A 20308-nucleotide genomic window follows, 5' to 3' on the forward strand; every position below is an offset into this window, starting at 1 on the left:
GTATAATAAAACGTTTATTGCATTAATGTTCAGGGAATATGAAGACTTATTCCCCAGAAAAAACAAATTTCTATCGGGAAATATGAGTTTTCTTGAGGGAATAAATCTTCATACATGTACAGTACCCGCAACGTTATTTTTTACAATCCTATCCTATCGTATCGTGCATCAATCCTATCGTATCGTGCGTGTATACTGTCCTATCGTGCGTTAATTCTATCCTAACGTGCGTGTATACTGTTCTATCGTACGTTAATCCTATCCTATCGTGTGTGAATCCTATCAGGTTTATTGTTTAATTTCAACAATTCTTCCGTTTATCCTATCGTGTTAATCGTTTCGTGCCTTTTCATAAGCAAGTAAATTTATTACTAAGTTGCAACTCGTTCGGTGCGCCGTATACGAATATTAATCGAACAAGAATTGTAAAATCCTATCCAACATTCCGTCAGGATACTAATTTTTAATTTTTTAAGATCAAAATTAACCAATATTATATGTAAATCATATCTTTTAACATTTAAAATGAAAAACGAAGTTCTTAGGAACAAGGTAACATATTTACCTGTATATCGATAATATTAAATCGTACGCAGAGTGTATACCTGCGTAAACATTAACTTTTTATGCAATATAATTTTGTTGCATCATATTTTACAGAAACAAAACTATTTATGATATGATTTATATTTAATTAAAACCCGAGTTGTATTTTAAACCCGTTATTTACCGTGTGATATTTGATTTCAGGCTGAAATGTACTCGGCAATCAGCTAGGGTGTGTGGTAATGAAAACAATGTTAACAAATCGTACGCGGAATGTGTATCTGCGTAAATATTTAACTTGTCTGTAATAATTCGTTTTTAATGCATCATTTTCTTATACAGAAAGAAATGTACTTATGATAGATTTTATATTTACTTTATACAAGAGTTGGATTTATATTATAAATAATAATTAAACCCGCTATTTTCCGAGTGATTTAATCTCGGGCTGAAATATTCGCGGCGATCGGCTAGGGTGTTCGGTAATGAAAACAATTTTAACAATACAGAAAAATTATTGATCATTAAAGCTCATATTTTTAGTTGAAAAAAAAATTAACTGGTCATTTTTATACATTCTATAAATGATGCAGCGATGATTAACAACTTGGCAATTGTTACTATAAAGAAATTCCACGCAAATCTTTATTTGTACGTGTTCTCTTTCAAATTCTGCCATTATCAGTTTGTTCGTAAATATCGTTTAAATCGATCATTCGTATATCATGAACATCGTTTATCCTTTCCTATCGTGTATCAATCCTATCATATCGTGCGTGTATACTGTTCTATCGTGCGTTAATCCTATCCTTTCGTGCGTGTATACTGTTCTATCGTGCGTTAATGCTATCCTATCGTGCGTGAATCCTATCCTATCGTTTATCTTGTAAAAAATAACGTTGCGGGTACTGTATTTCCCTCACCATCATGCAATAAATGTATATTTTAAATTTTGTTCAGAAACGGAGATACTTATACAGGGTATATATACTAGTAGAAAAGCATGGCATATTGAAGCTGATAAGTCGTGCAATGGTAGTAAAACGTTGCAAGATTACATGAGACATGTTGAGCAACAGTCTCACGGACGCAAAACAGACGCATAAACACCAGCGATTTATCTTACGATCTTTATAAATCGTGTATCACTCTTGCGAGTACACAAAACGTTGTAAAACGTTCGTACTAATGTTCGTGCGTTGCACTGCGATAATTTGGATCGCGTTCGGTCGCGTCTGAATAGTGTGCATGTCCACTATTCAGAGGAGACTTGATGCGACCAGTAAAACGTGTGCAACGAATCCGAGAGCTCGTGTAAAGTATGCGACAGCTCGTGCGAAGCTAAAAAATTTCGATCGCAAAGTGGTGTAAAGTGGTCGTGCGCCAATTGTGAAAGGGGCTTTAGGTAACAGCTGTGACTTGGCGAAGTCACGACCGAGTGAAACTGTTTGCAAGTGTAGAAGGACGGAAATATAACCCTGTATACAGTATCTTGATTAAAATAAAGATATAAAAGCAGTTATCTAAGAACACCCTTGAAGTCCTATTTAAAGAAAGTTTTATAAATAAAAGGTTTTTACAAGTTTAATGGAAAAGGCATCTAAAAACTCCCCTATCCCCTTCCGGATAAGACATTTTGCATTTTTGCGATTTTAACAAGTGCATGTGAGTTTTACTTTCTTCCTTTTTAAAGAAAGTTTTATAAATAAAAGGTTTTTACAAGTTAAATGGAAAATGCAAAATGTCTTATCCGGAAGGGGATAGGGGATTTTTTTAGATGCCTTATCTAAAAAAATCCCCTATCCCCTTCCGGATGAGACTTTTGCATCTTTGCGGTTTTAATAAGTGCATGTGAGTTTTTTTTCCCTATCTGGTTTGGGTTATTGGGATGGGGGTGTATACAATTGTTTATATAATAAGTATGACAAATGCAAGCTAGTTAAATTTGTAAATAATGCACACTGTTGTAAAACTGCTAAAACAACGCTTTTGTATTGCAAGTCGACAACTTCGAAATAAAGAATAATCCCTTGATATACGTACATCTTAAATGTGATGAAACAAAACTATCATGAATTCAAGTAATTAAAGATCAATTCAATTAAATGAGTAGAAATAAACAATGCATATGAATATGCACGGAGATCATTGATAGTACATGTGCTCCATACTCTTTTTAAAAGAATTACGATCGATGTTAAATATGAATGCAATTGATCACTTCATCCTAGAATTAATAAGATTAATGAATTTTATTTCCAAAAATTCAAGGTGTGCATGTGAAATTTTATAATAATCGATAACCTTGACAAACGCTTGTCAACAGATCTAAAATTGATGCACACTCTGCACGCTTCTAAAACACATTTTTAACTAAGTAATATTTTAACAAACAAAAATTGATTGTATCTAAATGCGAGTTCATAAACATTCCAAAATACATGTAGCTTTCATACGGTTTTGTAAAGATACTAGGAGCAAAAGAAATGAAAATGAGAATGCATACGTGTTGTAAAGTTTTCAGTAATAAATGTATAGGTAAAGAACAAACAACCACATACAAAGACAAATTACAAGTGTAGACGTTTTGAGTTGCTCCTATTCATAATTTTGAAATCAATTTCGTTTCACAGGTTCAAATTTGATTAGAAACATTAAATTCTAGTTCATGCTTACTGAGAATTGATAAAAAAAAATCAATAATCTATTCGTACTTATATACATCTATCTTCTTGGGGAATAAATGTTTAATTTAGAAATAAAGCATTTTTTAAATAATTGTGTTTATATCATTTATTGGGGTATATAAGTTTAATAAGGTGAGCCCATTATTTATCAAATTGATTTAATTTTAATTTATTTAGAAATAGAGACAGTTATCGAACAATAGGTATTTCTTAAAGTTATACATACATGTACAAATAACACATAAAACAAACCAAAAAATAAAATTATCTGTATATTTTGCCTTAGAAACAAAACACTCGCCATTTTTGTGCACAGACTAAGGACTTACGCCTACCCATTAGCAGGCGTAGATTTAAACCCAAATTTAGTCCCGACTAAGTTTACGCCTTTTTGTGAAACGCAACTTAGTCTGGTTTTGAGGTTTAGTCCCTGATTTAGTCCGGACTAAGCTTACGCCTGGACGTAGGCCTTTTTGAGAAACGGGCCCCAGTTGTACTGTTAAAAAACGACGATATAGCCGAAGAAGAGACGTTGAAGTCGGCAATAACGATCTAATTGATCGACGTGTAAACATTGTAAACACAACTTAGTAAGGATTTTAGCTCAAATAAATCAGTTAAAGGTGTTTATTATACTAAAATCTACAACAGTCTTGCTTTTTGGCGATACTAACGACTCATAATGTACATTGTAAAACCGTGGTGCACAAGAAGTTTGTTTCTTCGGCCGTAACTGGTCACAACTTTCTAAGGTTGTTTACTTCATATTACACTGTATAAATACATATTATAAAAGCAGGCAAGAACGTTTTCCTTTCCTATTGTTCTTTCTGTAAGATCCAATCTCCGTATTTTTTAATCCATTTAAGTATAAATGCATATCAACAAACTTTGTCTATTTCTCGCGTAAACATTCAATATCGACGGCTCGATCCTTGACTTCTCCCACAAAAAAATAGAATCCAAGAAATTCACCTCCCGTACTTAAATTATTATATCTGCAGAGGTGAGCTATGAATGGAGAAATCATTTATTCAAAACCGATGCATACACGAACGTATAGTTTAACAATAAGAAAAAGAAAACAGCTAATGAAACGAGGCGGTATCCAAAATGGCGTCTCTCTTGTCATATTATTTCTCCAATGAACTTGTGTTTTGTACACAGGCCCCTGTGCATAAACTTCTATTTTTTTCTCTTTGAAAATAAATACGATTTATTTATGAAACTATACGTATTGAATGTTTATTTATAAATCCTTTCGTCGACAGATAAACCCCTATTTGTCGCAAGATTTCCGCATAATTTCGTAAGGGAAACTTTAAAAAACAACAGTCTGAATCCCCATTTTTGACGGGTAGAACACACGCAGGAGGCACAAAACACCATTATGTCCCGTTATCGGCAATTTGATAGGTGATAATTAGTTTAATTGTCGTTTAAATCTAATCCAATTACAAAGATGGCTAACAGCACTTTCTCGCTCGAGGTCGCATATGACGTCACACATCATGGCGGGTAGATCGAGGGAGAAAATAATTATGCATATCGCGATATTTGAATTTCATCGCTTTCAAACTCACGAATTAGGCAGATTATTTTATGAAAACGATAATAAACAGCATTTTTAATGAGTATAGAATGATTTTATTTAAAAAATTCCGAAAATTAAAAAACATGCGATATATCCTCCAATATAAATGAATTCATTTTAGTTTATTGGAAATAAAACATATTGAGGAATAGAGAATCAAATTTGAAACTCTGAAATAGGGTACAAATATTTTTAGCCGCCAGTTTTAGCAATCAATCTGATAAATAAAAGTAACCGTGTAGAAAGCAATCAGCAGGGTTTTTAAAAAGTACTTTTTCTAGTGTCTTTTTCAGTGATAACACTACAAATCAAATTTTTAACGTATACTTCATTCATTTCATCAATGACGCAAAATAATACGAACTGTTGGGATGCAAGCAAGGTTTGCATATTAAAAACCCGTATAATATCAATAATTTTATATTACTTCGTGCATGTAGTTGCATGATCCTTAAGAACTGCTGACAAATATTAAAAATATCACGCCACAATGATCACCTTAATATAATAATCAAAGAATGATTCCTTATTCCTTAAAGTTGGAATGTTAGTAAAAGTTTTATACTTATTCAACAAACTCATGTATTTTAATCGATGATGAATATGAAGTTTTCAAGTTATAGTCTTCTGGTCAACGACCAAATGTTAGAATATAGTAAAAAAAAACATTTATTGTCTTCATTACATGCAAACAACTGCAATCAAATATCACGTTTTAACTGGTATAATCTTTAACCAGATCCTCCAGTACGACGTTAGACAGCTTATCATGAATAATATTGGCTTTCAAATAAATATTGATAAAAATTCTGTGGAAAATTGAAATATTCACACAACTTTCACAAACTTTGTCATTTACAGCCACGAAATACCGTAACACTATATATTCTATAATATTTCTAATAATGAAACATTAACCTAGCAATAAATTAATCAGAAAGGTTCATATGAGTCAATAGTATGGTCTACATGTATATGATTTAACAAATATATCACAAAATAATTTTTATTTAACAGCGAATCAAATTTGCACTTAATGACAGGTTCTACAAGAAAATACAAATTATCATACAGGTGTAAACCAACATTTATTCGCGGCGACTTTATTTCGCGATTTTCTTCCAATAAACTGTTCGCGACGACTATTGTTCGCGACCAAGCCTTATCCAGACCCGTATTTTGTTATAACAACCACACGATAAAGACTTGTTCGCGGTGAGAAATATTCGCAACGACCAGGCTCTTGCGAACCTCGCAAAAATTTCTTGCACGCGAATAAATTTTAAAGTTGGGTTACAGTATCCACACAAAGCTTTTTTGCACAACAGCGATTATGGTAAAGATGCAGTACTCCGTTTTATGTGTATTAATAGTTACGTTTCCTTCGTATTAACAAGACGTTTCAGGTTGAATTGGTGTTATTCACTTCACATTAACAAAATTAAAGCTGCTTGCTACGATGTTTTTGTTATTACAGTATCAAATAATTTTCCATACAAACCCTTTATCTTAGAAAGTTATTGACTTTCTCATATTTATACCAGCATAATCGGTCTCCTTTCATAGTTAAAAACATTCAAAGTAAATAAAAATAATTTCTTTTTTTGGCAAACGAAAAAACAAACCAAAATGCATCATAGGATTGTTTAGAAAAGGGAATCGATTGGTTTCGTTCCCCGAATAATTAGGGTTATTCAACTTGAATGCTATGCTATGCATGGATTGTAAATTTAGAAAGCAAACTTCAGAAAGATTAGCAAACAAAACGTACACGGGTTTAATTGTAATTTGCCTGAACATTACGACTTTTATTTATAGCGAGGTCAAAGTCGTAATTCAACTATACCCTTCTTGACGTCAGGGGTGAATTTTAACATGAGGCGAAATAACGCGATACCCTTTTATGTCGTTTGTTTTGTTAACAAAGAACATGGAAGAATAAGATGGCGCAACTGCCCATTTGGTTTAGTCGTAAAATACAATTTCAAATTTAACATTTTTTTCAATTAAATATATTTGATTTGTTTTATTACAAGTTTACAAAATGTTACATACAACTACATGTATACATGTATTTAGTTTGAACTATTTCGAAAAACGATAGGAAAAAAATGATTAATTCTTAAGTTTTGGTGGTATCGAATTCACAACCTAAAAACCCAAGTTCTATTAATAGTTACCTAATGTCTGTTGCTCTTACCACTGAGCCATTTCATTCACAACAATGTGCTTGTTTAAACGCTATATGAGGCGTTGGTTACGAATTTACGGACTTGTATTATTTTTCTAAAACGGTCAATTGTTGGGCTTTCAAAATGACATTTTTAAAGTATAATGAGTTATCTCTCCACACTTTTGTTGATCAAAATCGATTTAAATTCCATTAAACCGCATTTAGACTATGAGGAAAATATGGAGCTCAGACCCACTCTATCAAACAAAAGACATTGAAGTTATAAAAATAACGATGTCACCAAATCTACCAGCAGCCTAGAGATAACTGCGTGACGTCATCAGAGGAGTTCAACATGGCGGGACTTAAGAAATCACTGGGCCTCGGCGAAGATCTTTTTCCGATTGTTCTTGATATAGACGACAGTGTGTTACTTTGGTTATATATTTCTATATACACCTTATTGTATGTGGATTAAAATTAGCAATATATGATTAAATAATTTAAGCTATTTAATTATTTCTGCCACATGTTACTTTCATTTCATATTTGTATGCTAATCTTCTGTCTAGAAACTAAATATAAAATTGCTTTGGTCTCTTTTTCTTGTAGATAATTATCAGGAAAGGCTGGTTATATTAGATTGTTTAAAAAACATCAATGCCAGGTGTGTTTGGAGTGAACTTTATATTACAATGAATTTTCATTTCTTATTTACAGATTATGGGGATTTCAAGAAAGCCATTCAAAATTATTTCTACCAAAAAAAAATTGATTGCATCCCTCATGGAATATCTCAGGAATGTTGAAATTTTGACCAAGAGTACCTAGACAAAAGGTCTGCAGGTCCCAGTACCAGCAATGAGCCTATGCCTCACAGCAACACTAGCAAGGATGATGCATGTTCATCCACCAGCCCCAAAACCGGGATCAATGATTACGATGATACCCCATGGTTCAGCAATGACTGCAGTGAGGACTTCATTGACACAGAAAAGAAGGGAAGACTAGAATGGGGTATCTACATGTCCAGAAAACTTCTTTCCATCTACAGGGAGAATGCAGACACATTGCAGACAACCCGAAACAAAAAGAAAGTATGAGATGATATAGCTGCAGCCCTCCGTCAAAAGACCTCCAGAAATATTAACATCACAGGGGAAAGTTTTATACTTTGAAAAGAGGATACAGAAAATATGTTTTGGAATCAAATAAGTCAGGAAACAAGAGGCCACGACCTTTCCTCCTTGAAAAAGAAATGGAAGAAATTCTTGCGAAAGACCCAACATTTGCTCCAGTAGCAGCTAGAGGCTCTCTTACTAAAACTGGCACTCAAGATTCAGATGAGGAAGAGGATGACAAATCACAGGTTAACACGACCCCCCCCCCCCCCCCACACCCGAAAAAAGGAGGAAGAAAAACAAAACAGAGGAATTGCGCAAAATCTTTGAAGAAAGGAATGACAAGTTTTTGAATACTCTCCGGGAAATGCAGGAATCACAAAATGCTGTATTGAACAAAATAATTGAAAAGCTTTCTTAAGCTATCTTAAGCTGTCAATTTGGTAAAATGCACGTACGAGTAATTTGCAAAGCCCTTTAGTAATTATTTTTCTGCAGCAAGGAAAGCTATTCTAATATCATGTTATACACTAAAAAGTGTTGCATACAATCGATTATTTTCATGAAAGAACAAGGGACGTTATTGGCCGAAATTTGCCGCGTTTCAAATATGCACAGCACAAAACATTTTCAAAAGCCTTGAATTTATCAAATCAAATGGTATATAACTTATATGTGTGGTTTAAACATATACATCATGAAATTTACGCTGAAAACTGTTCCGTTTTTAGCAAGACGTCGCAATTTTACCGTATATTTAAACGCAACGTCATGCATACGAAGGTTGTCTTCGTGGACACATGCCGATTGTTTTTTTTTATATTCTAAATAATCACGCAATATTCAGGAAAATATTATAATATTTTGATATAGACTATAATAATGTATATGTATAACAAGTGTTCCTTTTAAAGGAATGATCGGCAATAATTATATATTGATAGCTAGAAGCAATCAACATGATCAGTTTAATGTAAAATAATTTTAAAAAGTACTGTATATTTACAAAATATAGAATATTTTGAATCTGTATACCATAATTTCATCATTATAAACCGTCAACAAATTTAATTTTGAAATAAAGGGGAAAGCCGTTCGTAAACTCCTTGTCTTGCTTTATATTTTTAACGTAATTATTAAATGTTAATGTGTCTTCTTCTCCTTCTTCAGAATACTAGGTAGGGCTCATCAAAAATAAATCGTATACAAAGAAAGAGTTGTATTAAAATAATTTAATGCGACTGAAAAACATTGAATGCCATCATAACTTGCTATTGAGGTCGCATTATAACGTAACCTTGTTAATAAATCAAGCCGTCTTCCTAGCTACTATTATGCAACATCAATAGATCGAGGTCAGTTCATGGAGCATCTTCTTATGATCGAGGTCAGTTCATCGAGGTCAACTGCATTACTCAATAAATCTTTCGATCGAAATTCTTACGCGTGAGACAAAATGTTCTCTTCACATTCTTGAATTAACAGGTCGAACTGTATTTAATGTATGTTTGCATCTCTTAAGGTAAATGAATGGAAATAAAACTGAGTAAAATGTTATATAAATACTAAACCAAAGCTTCAAGTGTTATAAGAACTACTTATGCAAGCAGAATGTGTGCGCACGAGAAAGCATTTGCCGGATGCCTCATATGGACACAATAGTGATCGGCCGAAGCCGATCACAATAAGCTATTTCTTATATTTCGCAATTATGTTTCATTTTCTTAAAATGATTGCATAACATTTCTTATCCACAGGACACATTTTTTTTTTGAAAGTTTTAACTGTTAGTTTCAAAAACTCAAAATATTGGCGTCTTGTTTTGTTTTAAACATGAATATATATTGCTATGTATAAAAAAAACACAATAAAGCTATCTCCGTTTTGGAGATACAAACCGGATAAGGCATTGCAAATACTAAAAACAAACACTTTTGTAGCATCTCATGTACATGTATATAAGCACATTAAATGCATTCAATAAAGGTAATATCTTCTTGCATGTTGCAAATGCCTGCTGTATATTTTCAGACATTTCATTGCAGAGAGTATAGAAATCAGAAGTAATTTTGATCATCATTGGATAATATTTAACAGGATGAATAATTTATGATTCTATATTGTAACCAGTTGACTGTTGAATCACTGAAACAATTTTTAAAGACAACACAAAAACCATTTGACAACATATCACATAGCTCAGTACATCAGTTTTTGAAAGGTGATGGTTCACATTTACTAAATGTTAAATATATACATGTATTTATATATTTGTAACCTCTTATTTTAATAAAATTGACTCATTATAGTATGACAAAAATGAAGGATACATGTAGTCTCTAAATAATACATACCAATTGAGAAAAATGACAAGTATTTTGTTTTTAAACATGTGGATAAATTTTTCAGGGAAGGCTGAAAAGGAAATTTTGAAAATTTATGTAAAACAAAAACAAGTTAAGCATGAGTGCTTTCAGTGTTTATACAACAGTGACACCCCTTCTCCTCTAATTAAAGAATGAGCATAGGGGCAGTCGTTTATCAGAACAGAGGATCTTTCTGTGAAAGTGAGTTTAGACAGGACCAAGCAATAAAGTTGAAGACATTGCTCAAATATGTCCTTGAGAACAAAACAGAATGGTCAAACAGGTCTATAGTAGAAATTAACACAACAGGCAACAGTCCTTGCCTCTCCAAAGTGGAGGGTCCAAAACCTTTTTTACTCAACATTACCATATTTTCAAAAATTCTTTAAAAAATTAAAGAATTAAGGTAGAAACTCTTGGTATTGTATTTGAGTTATCACAAAAATAGACTCGATGAACATTCATGCAACTCAGTTGAAAACCCCGAACTTTGTCTGGACTTTTTCGCTCTTCTCTCAATTTCCAAGAGTCGGTCTTCTACCAACTGGCGTTTACGGCTTTCGGGCAGCATTTGATAGTGCTCATTCTCTTTGTACCTTTGAAGTTTATACGGAAGAGCCTTTGTGGAACACTTCTTATAAAATTCCACAAGGGAATATCTCTCGCCATAATAAAGACATTTCATTAGAAAGCTCACGTTGCTATCCACGCTTTGGTACATGTTGTGTGGAGAAACCTTCAAGTTAGCTTCCTTCAATTCAAACTGCGTAAGCAACCAGTGTTCACATTTTTGGAGAACACATTTTACCTCGTATTCGTCGGCAAGTGGCAGAATTTCGTCAATATGAGATTCTGAAATACAATTATATCATTTGACTTTAAGAGGGCATGATTGTCATGGTCATTTTATGTGCTATATTAAAGAGATATGTATAAAGATAAAGAGCAACGATCAAATTAAAGTGCTTGATTAAAAGAATGAATTCCAACCTACCCATTTTATACTCATATAAACTGGATTGGAACAATTTTCGTGTTTTATATACTGCTTTGCGAATTATATAGCGAAAACTGCTCCAACCCAATTTAATATACACGTATTAACTGGGTTGCTATTGAATTCATTCCTAAAAAAAAAACCGACGGCATATTGTATTATGATAAATTTGGTAGCTCACCTGAGCAACAATCTGACATATGATCCAAACAGCTTTGAAAATATCTCGACAACTTTGCAGATTTTTTTCTAATTTTTAGCACAATTTTTAGATTGAGTACAAAAAAAAGGTAAAGAGTTCAATGATTTTCCTCTATATATTCCTATGTAAAAATTGTAGCTTTGCGACCCCACCTTACCTCCTGGGATAATAATTTGAACAAACGTGATACTACACTACCTGAGAATGATTCTGTATAGGTTTTAAACTATCGAGCAAAATATTTCATTTAAAAGATTTTTAAAGATTTTTCCCTATACATTTCCTTAGTTACAATTCGCCCCACCCAAGTATTGCCACATCATACCCCCATATGTCATGATTTGAACACACTTGTATATACACTACCCGTGGATGCTTTCACAAAGGTTTCAACTTTTCTGACAAAATGGTTTATGACAAAAAGGTTTTTATATATTTAACCACAGAAAGATAGATGATAGATATTTCATCATTCATTATTTATTTGCAAAAGACATACATCTTATGGCATAGGTTGTTACATATATTAATTAAAAAGCAATATTGAAATAATGTTATGGTACATATGTTAAGTACATGGACAATGTATATATCATAAATTTTTACTACCAGGTGAAAAAACAGAATTTTTCTTATTTATCATAAATTTCAAAAGCTAGGTGGAGATATTTTCCCAAATTAAACTGGTTTTTTTTAAATTGAACACTTAATAATTGTATAAAAGTGTAAACAGAAGGTTTTTTCCTATAATTCTTCTAGATATATTTTATCCAGATTTCTCTATACTGTCGACATGTCAAAACAAAATTATTAAATATCAAAATTTACAAAAAAATTGATACAACATCATTTTGTATCATACAACTTTTTACATCAATATATGATATAACATTGTATCATATAAAACAATAGTGTATCATATCATAGATTACTATATCATAGGAATCATGTTATATCATTCCACAACAAAATCTCTATCAAACAGGTTTGAGTGAGGTAGGAGGTTTTTTAGCATCCTTGATAATGAAGATCAGACTTTGAATCCAAAGCTACCACTGCAATTCACTTATATTATAATTAAATCAACTCTGCAAGTTTGAAATAGTAATATCTTTAAAACATGTAACCTGTTCCAAAATAACTAAATATCCTCCAGCATCCAAAACCTATGACTGAGATTAGCATTAAAGCATGTCAGGTGCAGCAGAATCATCAAACACACCATCCATGCACGTTTGGTGTTTAATACCAGCAGCAATTTAGAAACTGCTATCAAAGGGCACCTGCACCAAAAACTTTATCCTGCTCCAAAAGTCTTTCAAGTCCATAAATAGGTCCAGATGCATCATTCATGCAAGTTTGGTGAAGACAGGACAAGTAATAACTTAGATGCACGACCTGCAACAAAAACCTTGACCAGGTCCGGACGCCGACGGTTAGCATAAACTCCAACTGACCTAGTCCCGGTGAGCTACAAAATGACAATTTTGGTTATTAAGTTGTACATTTACAATAAGATCCCAAACAGAAGTATATTAAGTACATAATGTACATAGTTGTGTATTTAACATTTCATGAAGTTCATATGCAGTTTCTGAGACAAGTACCATGTCATCTGCGTATATTAAAACAAATAGATTTAAACTGAACTTTATTTATTTTACAACGATTGATAAACAAGTTCTAGAACTTATATTAATATCTCTCGTTGGCACGGATGTTAGCGCGAGGGGGTCATTGGTGTGGGAAGAAGCCGGAGTACCCGGAGAGAAATCACGTGTCCAAGCGGGCGACCGCCATACCCTATCACATACAACCTCTGTCGATAACGGGGATCGAACTCGGGTCGCAGCGGTGAAAAGCGAGTGCATTGTTCACTACGCTACCTGGAAACAAATAGATTTAACTCTTCAATTTGTACTGGTATATAACCTTTACACGAACGAACGAACGATCGATCGATCGATAGGAGATTTTTCTCGACACACCAAAAATTCATCAAATGGATCGATAAAGAGTCTTTTTTGAAATATGATTTCACAAAACAGAGACCAATACCGGCTTTCTATCATTTTATATGATTTTTATTATTTGCCAGTGCAGTGAGAAAAATTGTTTTGACTACAAGCAGGGTACAGTTTTTTAAAGCTTAAATCTTGATCTTAAATGATGTGTAATATAATTATGAATAAATACATGCAGTTACATTTATAAAGAAATTGAAACAAAAATGGAAAATTTTATTTTATAAATTTGGACTGATCCCGTATAAAAAAACCCCAATCCAATCAGTATCATTAAAAATCAAATCAAATAATAAAGTACTTCTGAATCAGTTTATTATGAGTAACTGATATGCATCATTAGATCAGTAAATGAACAAACCATTTTGCAACTAAAAAAATCAAAGAACTGAAGTACTGAAAGCCGGGCTCTTTTGGTGTGTCTTTATGCATATTGTGTAGTAAAGACTGAAAATCTCTCTCTCTCTCTCTCTCTCTCTCTCTCTCTCTCTCTCTCTCTCTCTCTCTCTCTCTCTCTCTCTCATGCTTTTAATGTCGGCAAAGCATCAGAGAGCGACCAAATTTTGTAAGCGGCTAAAGACAAAAAATATGTCTGTCTAGTAGAAGTTAAAAAGTTCAACAGTTGCTGTCTTGAATTTTGCAACAAGCATTATATATTCAATCCCCGTTTCTTCATCGCGCAGCAAAGTAGTTATGGAAATCCATGCGCATTGTATGTGTCCAAAATGCATAGCAATGTTTTAGAAACACGTTATTAGTAAGAAAACTAAAAAAGATAGACAATTCATTCGAAATTTAAAAAAAAGAAACAAAATGACAACACTTTTAGCAGAGCCCGGCTAAAAACTAGAATTTTTTGCACCATTTTGTTCGGGATCGGTTTAATTACAATCAGGATTGGTTCGAACTTAAGATTTTCCAATTTTTCCTGGTTCTCACCATTTCGTTTCAATTTCTTGTTGAAATATGATTGTAAAGCAAATGTTTAACGCAAGTGACATTTGATTTGTTGTTTTTATCCATAAGTTTAAAAAATAACTACAATTCTTGGTTTTCATTTTCGTAAATATTTTTTTCACAAAAACATTACAATTATTATTTGGCTCTGACATGTATTTATAGATAATTGTATTGTTCATCGAGTAATACCAAATTATTAGCTCTCAAAAATCCTGTTGATAGCTAAAACAATGTTTCTGATTTCTAATAAAAATACAAAAATATTCATTTAAAATAATTGAAAGCCAATATCAATCTCATAGTTGTAAAGTCATTTTTCATAAATGATTCTTCATCGATCAATCTAATGCACTGGTGTGTTGAGCCACCTTGACCGGGTGTAAAAATCCCACCTTGGCACTGGCATAATTATCCGGCACAGTGTTATAAATGCAACCACAGGTGCCTGAGGATAGGACCGAACACCCCCCCCCCCCCCTCTCTCCGTCACCTCACCCCCAAGTATCTAGACCCCGGGACTTTACTTGTTTTTTTTCATTAAATTATCCTTTAATGACATATTTATATTCTAATGTATACATTCAATGCACAAAATTACTTAAAACACACATTTTGAACAAAATCTTATCCCCTATATATAAATTATAAATAGAGATGGACTTATGATTTGTTTTTAAAATGTTTGTTTTAAGGTCATATGAAACACCCTGAAATTATTTATTTGAAATATTTTCTCAAATACACAAAATAATGACTTAATATTATGTAAAAATTCATTTCAGACCATTATCTTAAGAAAAAAATATAAATCATACCCATCAATTACTCAAGGCTAAAAGAATTTGAGATACAACGTATTTTCGATAATTTTGAAACATGGGTGGTGTTCATATGATTTTTGTGCAATTTAGTCTTTTATCATTTAAAAATGCGTAACTTGCGCTCTTTTCAAAGTAATGACCTCAAACTTGAAAACAACCACTACCAGTGTTTAGGCTTTATGTCAAACAAATTTCAAGGTCATATCAACAGGTCAAGGTCAAATATGATGACGTCATCCAGGATTTTTATCAATTTATACCTCTGTCAAACATACTTAAACCTTAATTAATCTAAAACCAATGGTTAAAGTTTCTTTATTTTGATATATTTTAATTACAGGGTCATGACAATTATACTGTTAAATTTTGTTCAAATTTGAATCATACATTTTCTTTTTAGATACCGTTAAATGCTGCAAATTTTCATCTTAATATTCATAAGCGCTAGTTTTAAATAATATCGCATGAGAAATTATCTTAAATTACCAGTTAGAGTTTATTTCAGAGTTTATTTCAGTATTTTTAAGTAACAAGAAGGTCTTCTGTTTAAATAGCTGCGCAGATATTTGTAATATCTTGAAAAATAACTTAATGGCATAGAAAATTATAACAATGACTATTTCATTTTACACTCCACTGAAAGGAGACTCCAATGGTAGGTTTGGGGAGATGTGGGCAAAAATTGTGAGGTTGGATTTTTTTCCTTCAAATTTAACGTATTTAAAAATTTCATTCCAAAAGAAAAAACTATAAAAATTTCAGAAAAATTGAACTATAGGAAAAATTTTGCTTATCTGTTTTGTACTACCTTAAGTTATTTTGTGTAATGAAGGTTTGCATCAGTTTATAAATATATCTTAAAAGGATAATTTCAGGGAAAAAAAGTAAAGTCTTAATGGTCTAGATTCTTGGGGATGGAGGGGGGGGGGGTCAGTCCTGTCCTTAAGCACATGTGAATGCGACGACGTATTATGCAGTATCGCAATTTTTATGGAATGATCCTATCCGGATGCCACGTTTCATTACACAAATCGAATGTAAAGTTTTTCCTACCTGTTAGTTCATAATATTCTTTTGGGAAAATACATCGCAGAAAAAGTTCAAAACTGGAATACTTCTTCCCCGGGAGTTCTAGCTCTGACATATTTTTCTCCTTAAATTCTCCTGTTAACATTTTCCTGAATACAGGTGATGCGTCGATTAAGACAGCTTTTGCTACATGTAACTTTTGATTTTCAACAATCAAAGTGAAATCAGTAACTTCTGGGTCATATTCAAAGGGTTTCTTTTCCATTTCCAAACTTGTGTTGGATTGTACAGTAAAATCAGAGCTGTTCAAAGTTGAAGCAAATGATCCCTTTGTGTGTATTATCTGATGCCAGAATGTTGGAAGACTATGCAAAGAAAAAAAATACTATAAGAGCATTAAGACAATAAAAATTTAAAATTAAGAATTAAATACATGTAATACATACAAATTGTATGTACGTTTAAATGTGCTTGTTCACATGACCAACGACACAAAGTTTCTGAATAAACCGCACCAAAATTATTATTTTGAATCACAGATTTCACTGGGAATGAAATATTTATACCAGGCAGTAATATCGGGGGGGGGGGCTTTTTTCAAAACTTCAGATTTAGGAGATACCTTTTTATGGTGCTGTGGGTGTAAAAAGGTATTTTACGGAAATAAACAAACTTAACATCAAGATAGAAGTTTTAGTTAGTTCGCACTAGTATAGGGATTTTGAAGATTGGCGAATCGATTTTTTTTTGTGTGGGGGATGTTTGTTTGTTTGGTTGTTTTTTTTTTGCTTGTTAAATTTAGGATAGGTCTGCTGCCCTCTTCCAACTTTTAAAAAGGATGCTACGTGCATGTCTATATAAATGATTTAATTAAGATTTAACCTGCTTTGCTTTAGGTCTGTATCTCCCGGTCTGAGAAAAATTCGGATGGACGAACTTTGAGCTACAGTACCTTGTACGTTGGGAACTTGAAATTAACAACACACAAATACTAGTCTTGTGCTAGTCCTAACTACCTAACATTTTCCTGGCCTTTTCACGATTTTAAAATCAAAATCGTTAATAACGCTCGGAAAAAGTCAGATATTTCGGACTACATGTAGTCTGATTAACTGAATGTGATAGTGCGTTTATTAATTGATATTTTGATTATTGTCATGTCTTTCTGCACTGTTGAAAGTTATGAAATAGCTTTCAAGGTTTAATTGATATATAATAACAAACAAATAAAGTTAAACTAAACTAAATAAATAAATAGGAAAATAAATATGTATTGGATTAAATCTGGAAATCTCCAGACCATAATTACAACTACCAATATTTTGGCAAAAAGATGAAAGAAGGAAGGAAATTGACTTTATTCATATAAAATTAAAATTATACTATCTTTTTATATACCTTTTTAATATTTACAACAATATTTTCATAAATTAAAGAGATTAGACTGCATATTTTAAGCTGACTGAATCACCATGCAAACCCTATGACGGGATTCAAGCCCGTAGTTTGGTTTGTTTTGTATATTATGTATTATATACTATTACTACAGTAATATTGAACGTAGAAGTCATGTCCTTATTAGTATTTATATACTAAACATGTATATTTGAATCATTCCATACAAATATTCAATTCCAAAAATTCCTCGGATATTTTACTATAGTTAAACCTTGTTATCTCAAATTAAATGGGACTTGTTAAACACTTCGATATGTACAAGTATTTGAGCTATAAACGGTTAATTACTTATACTATAAGTGGTTGGTACTTACAAATCAATTCCACATATCCATTGTGTTCGAGATATTGGTGTTTGAGATATCGAAGTTCAACTATATTAAAATATGATATTCTTTAAAACACTATCACCATCTCCATAAAGTGATGTAGTGTAGTTTGTTAACATGAAAAATGGCAACCCCTGATCTGCACGTGAATTTAACATCGTAATTTTTCGAGGTCGGTCAGCGTGTTGGAGAGAACGTCTGAAAGCGGGAGGCAGTGCACACAATAAATAATTCCGATGTGGTTTCACTTTGATGATTATTATTTTAATTCGATCCTACTAATCATATACATGACACTAAATAATTTGAATTACAGTCAAAAAATAGTACGAGCAAAAATGACTTCAATTATATCATTATGCATGCATTCAAAGATTGAGAAGAATTAATATAATTAATCGGGTTTTTTTAAAAGATAAGATTGCATGTAAACAGAAATTTTCTATCAAATGTTGATACAGGAAACTCTTCGGCAAACTTAAAAGAGATGACATTAAACTTTTTTTAAAGATATCAAAAATTCTATTTCCAATTATCTCATAATTTCTAATTAAATTATTTGAAGTTATATCAAAACCTTACCTTAACAGCTTATCTTTTACAATAATTTACAATCCAAATATCATTGGTTTACCACCGTACCATGCAGTGAGTTATGAGTACGAGTATGTTTGGGTACGACTTTACTTGATTCCTTTGTATGTATATCGTGTTCGGAAATAAGATTAAGCAGTCAAACTATAATTGCAGATTTTTGTGCCGTAAATTGCAATTTTTCAACACAAAAGAAACTGCCAGATTGCCCATCCGAATTTTTTTTCAGAACGGGGCTGAGCTAGAGACCCGCAGTTATAACCTGCTAACTTATGTAAGCATGTCATTTCAACAACTGTTCAATATGCAAATTGCAATGCAAATCTATATCAAATCTAATATGTCACTTAAAGGTATATATGGCATATTTTTTCATGGTAAGAAATATTTGATTGATTTATTTATTTAAATATGTTATATAAAGATGGATCTTCAAAATAAATTACGCAGTTTATATCAATCGGGTTAAAAGATAGAGAAGTTAATAAATAATTTTTATAATTATTGTGGAGTCCACAGTAAATCAAGCATTTGAATAAACCCCGCCTTAAATCGGTCACGTGATATCACGCTCAGTCTATCACAACAACAAAGGCGACAACGAGAAAGATAGGTATACCGTTAAGTTTGACAGATTTGGAATTGAAAGAAAAAAGAGACAGACTGACAAGGATAGGAACAAAGGGAAGATTGTCTTCGGAGACCATGTAGTTTGATGGAGTAGGAGTTAAAGCCGAATTAAACTTAAGTCTTTATCATGAAGTTGTAGGCACGGTGTTGCTAGTCAGGTTCGTACATGCTCCATGTGTTCCATGTCTTTACTTTAAAAGTTATAAATCACAAGTGGATTTTCGTTTAGAGGAATTTTTGAATAGAAAATAAATAAACACTCTCAGTACATGCATCCCTTGGGGGGGGGGGGGGGGGGGGGGGGTATTTACTCATTTTACCATGTCGTTGATGCTAAAATCGTGTTTCACCTTTTTTACACATAATTAGCAACTTAATATCGTTCTGCATTAATGAATAACGTAATAATAGTGCTTCGGGTATCATCCGATATAAGAATTATCTAATTTAAGACATGAAAAAACGTGATTCTAATTTGTAAACAAACTGTTCATCCATCGTGTTTTCAATACTAAGTTTTCCCACACTCATGTGCAGTGGCGTTTCAAATGGTAGATTACATTAATATTCATCAGAGTTTAGAGTTAAGAGACAAAAAAAACTAAAGAAAGAACATGTTCTACGGGCCTAGGGTTTGTGAAACGTCTAATTATAAGAAGCATGATGTATATTTTTCCTCAAACTCATGTCAAAAATTTTACGCCAAACACGCCACATGTACCTTTAAATTTATTGAGTATGTGCATGTAATTCTAAAGATTCCATTGCATTAATAGA

At 32.4% G+C, this 20308-nt stretch overlaps 1 protein-coding gene across 1 annotated transcript; it reads right to left on the reverse strand.

Moving 5' to 3' along the window:
• Positions 1–8970: 8970 nt before the first annotated feature.
• LOC128160929 (uncharacterized) lies at positions 8971–20029 on the reverse strand. Its single transcript, XM_052824216.1, has 3 exons — positions 20019–20029; positions 16545–16885; positions 8971–11339 (listed from the first exon to the last, which is right to left on the reverse strand). Exons 1-3 carry the CDS (start codon positions 20027–20029, stop codon positions 10924–10926), a joined length of 768 nt encoding a protein of 255 aa, XP_052680176.1. The 3' UTR covers positions 8971–10923.
• Between the last annotated feature and the right edge of the window lie 279 nt (positions 20030–20308).

The sequence above is a fragment of the Crassostrea angulata genome, chromosome 8 (assembly GCF_025612915.1).
Source record: "Crassostrea angulata isolate pt1a10 chromosome 8, ASM2561291v2, whole genome shotgun sequence".
NCBI classification, from domain to species: domain Eukaryota; kingdom Metazoa; phylum Mollusca; class Bivalvia; order Ostreida; family Ostreidae; genus Magallana; species Magallana angulata.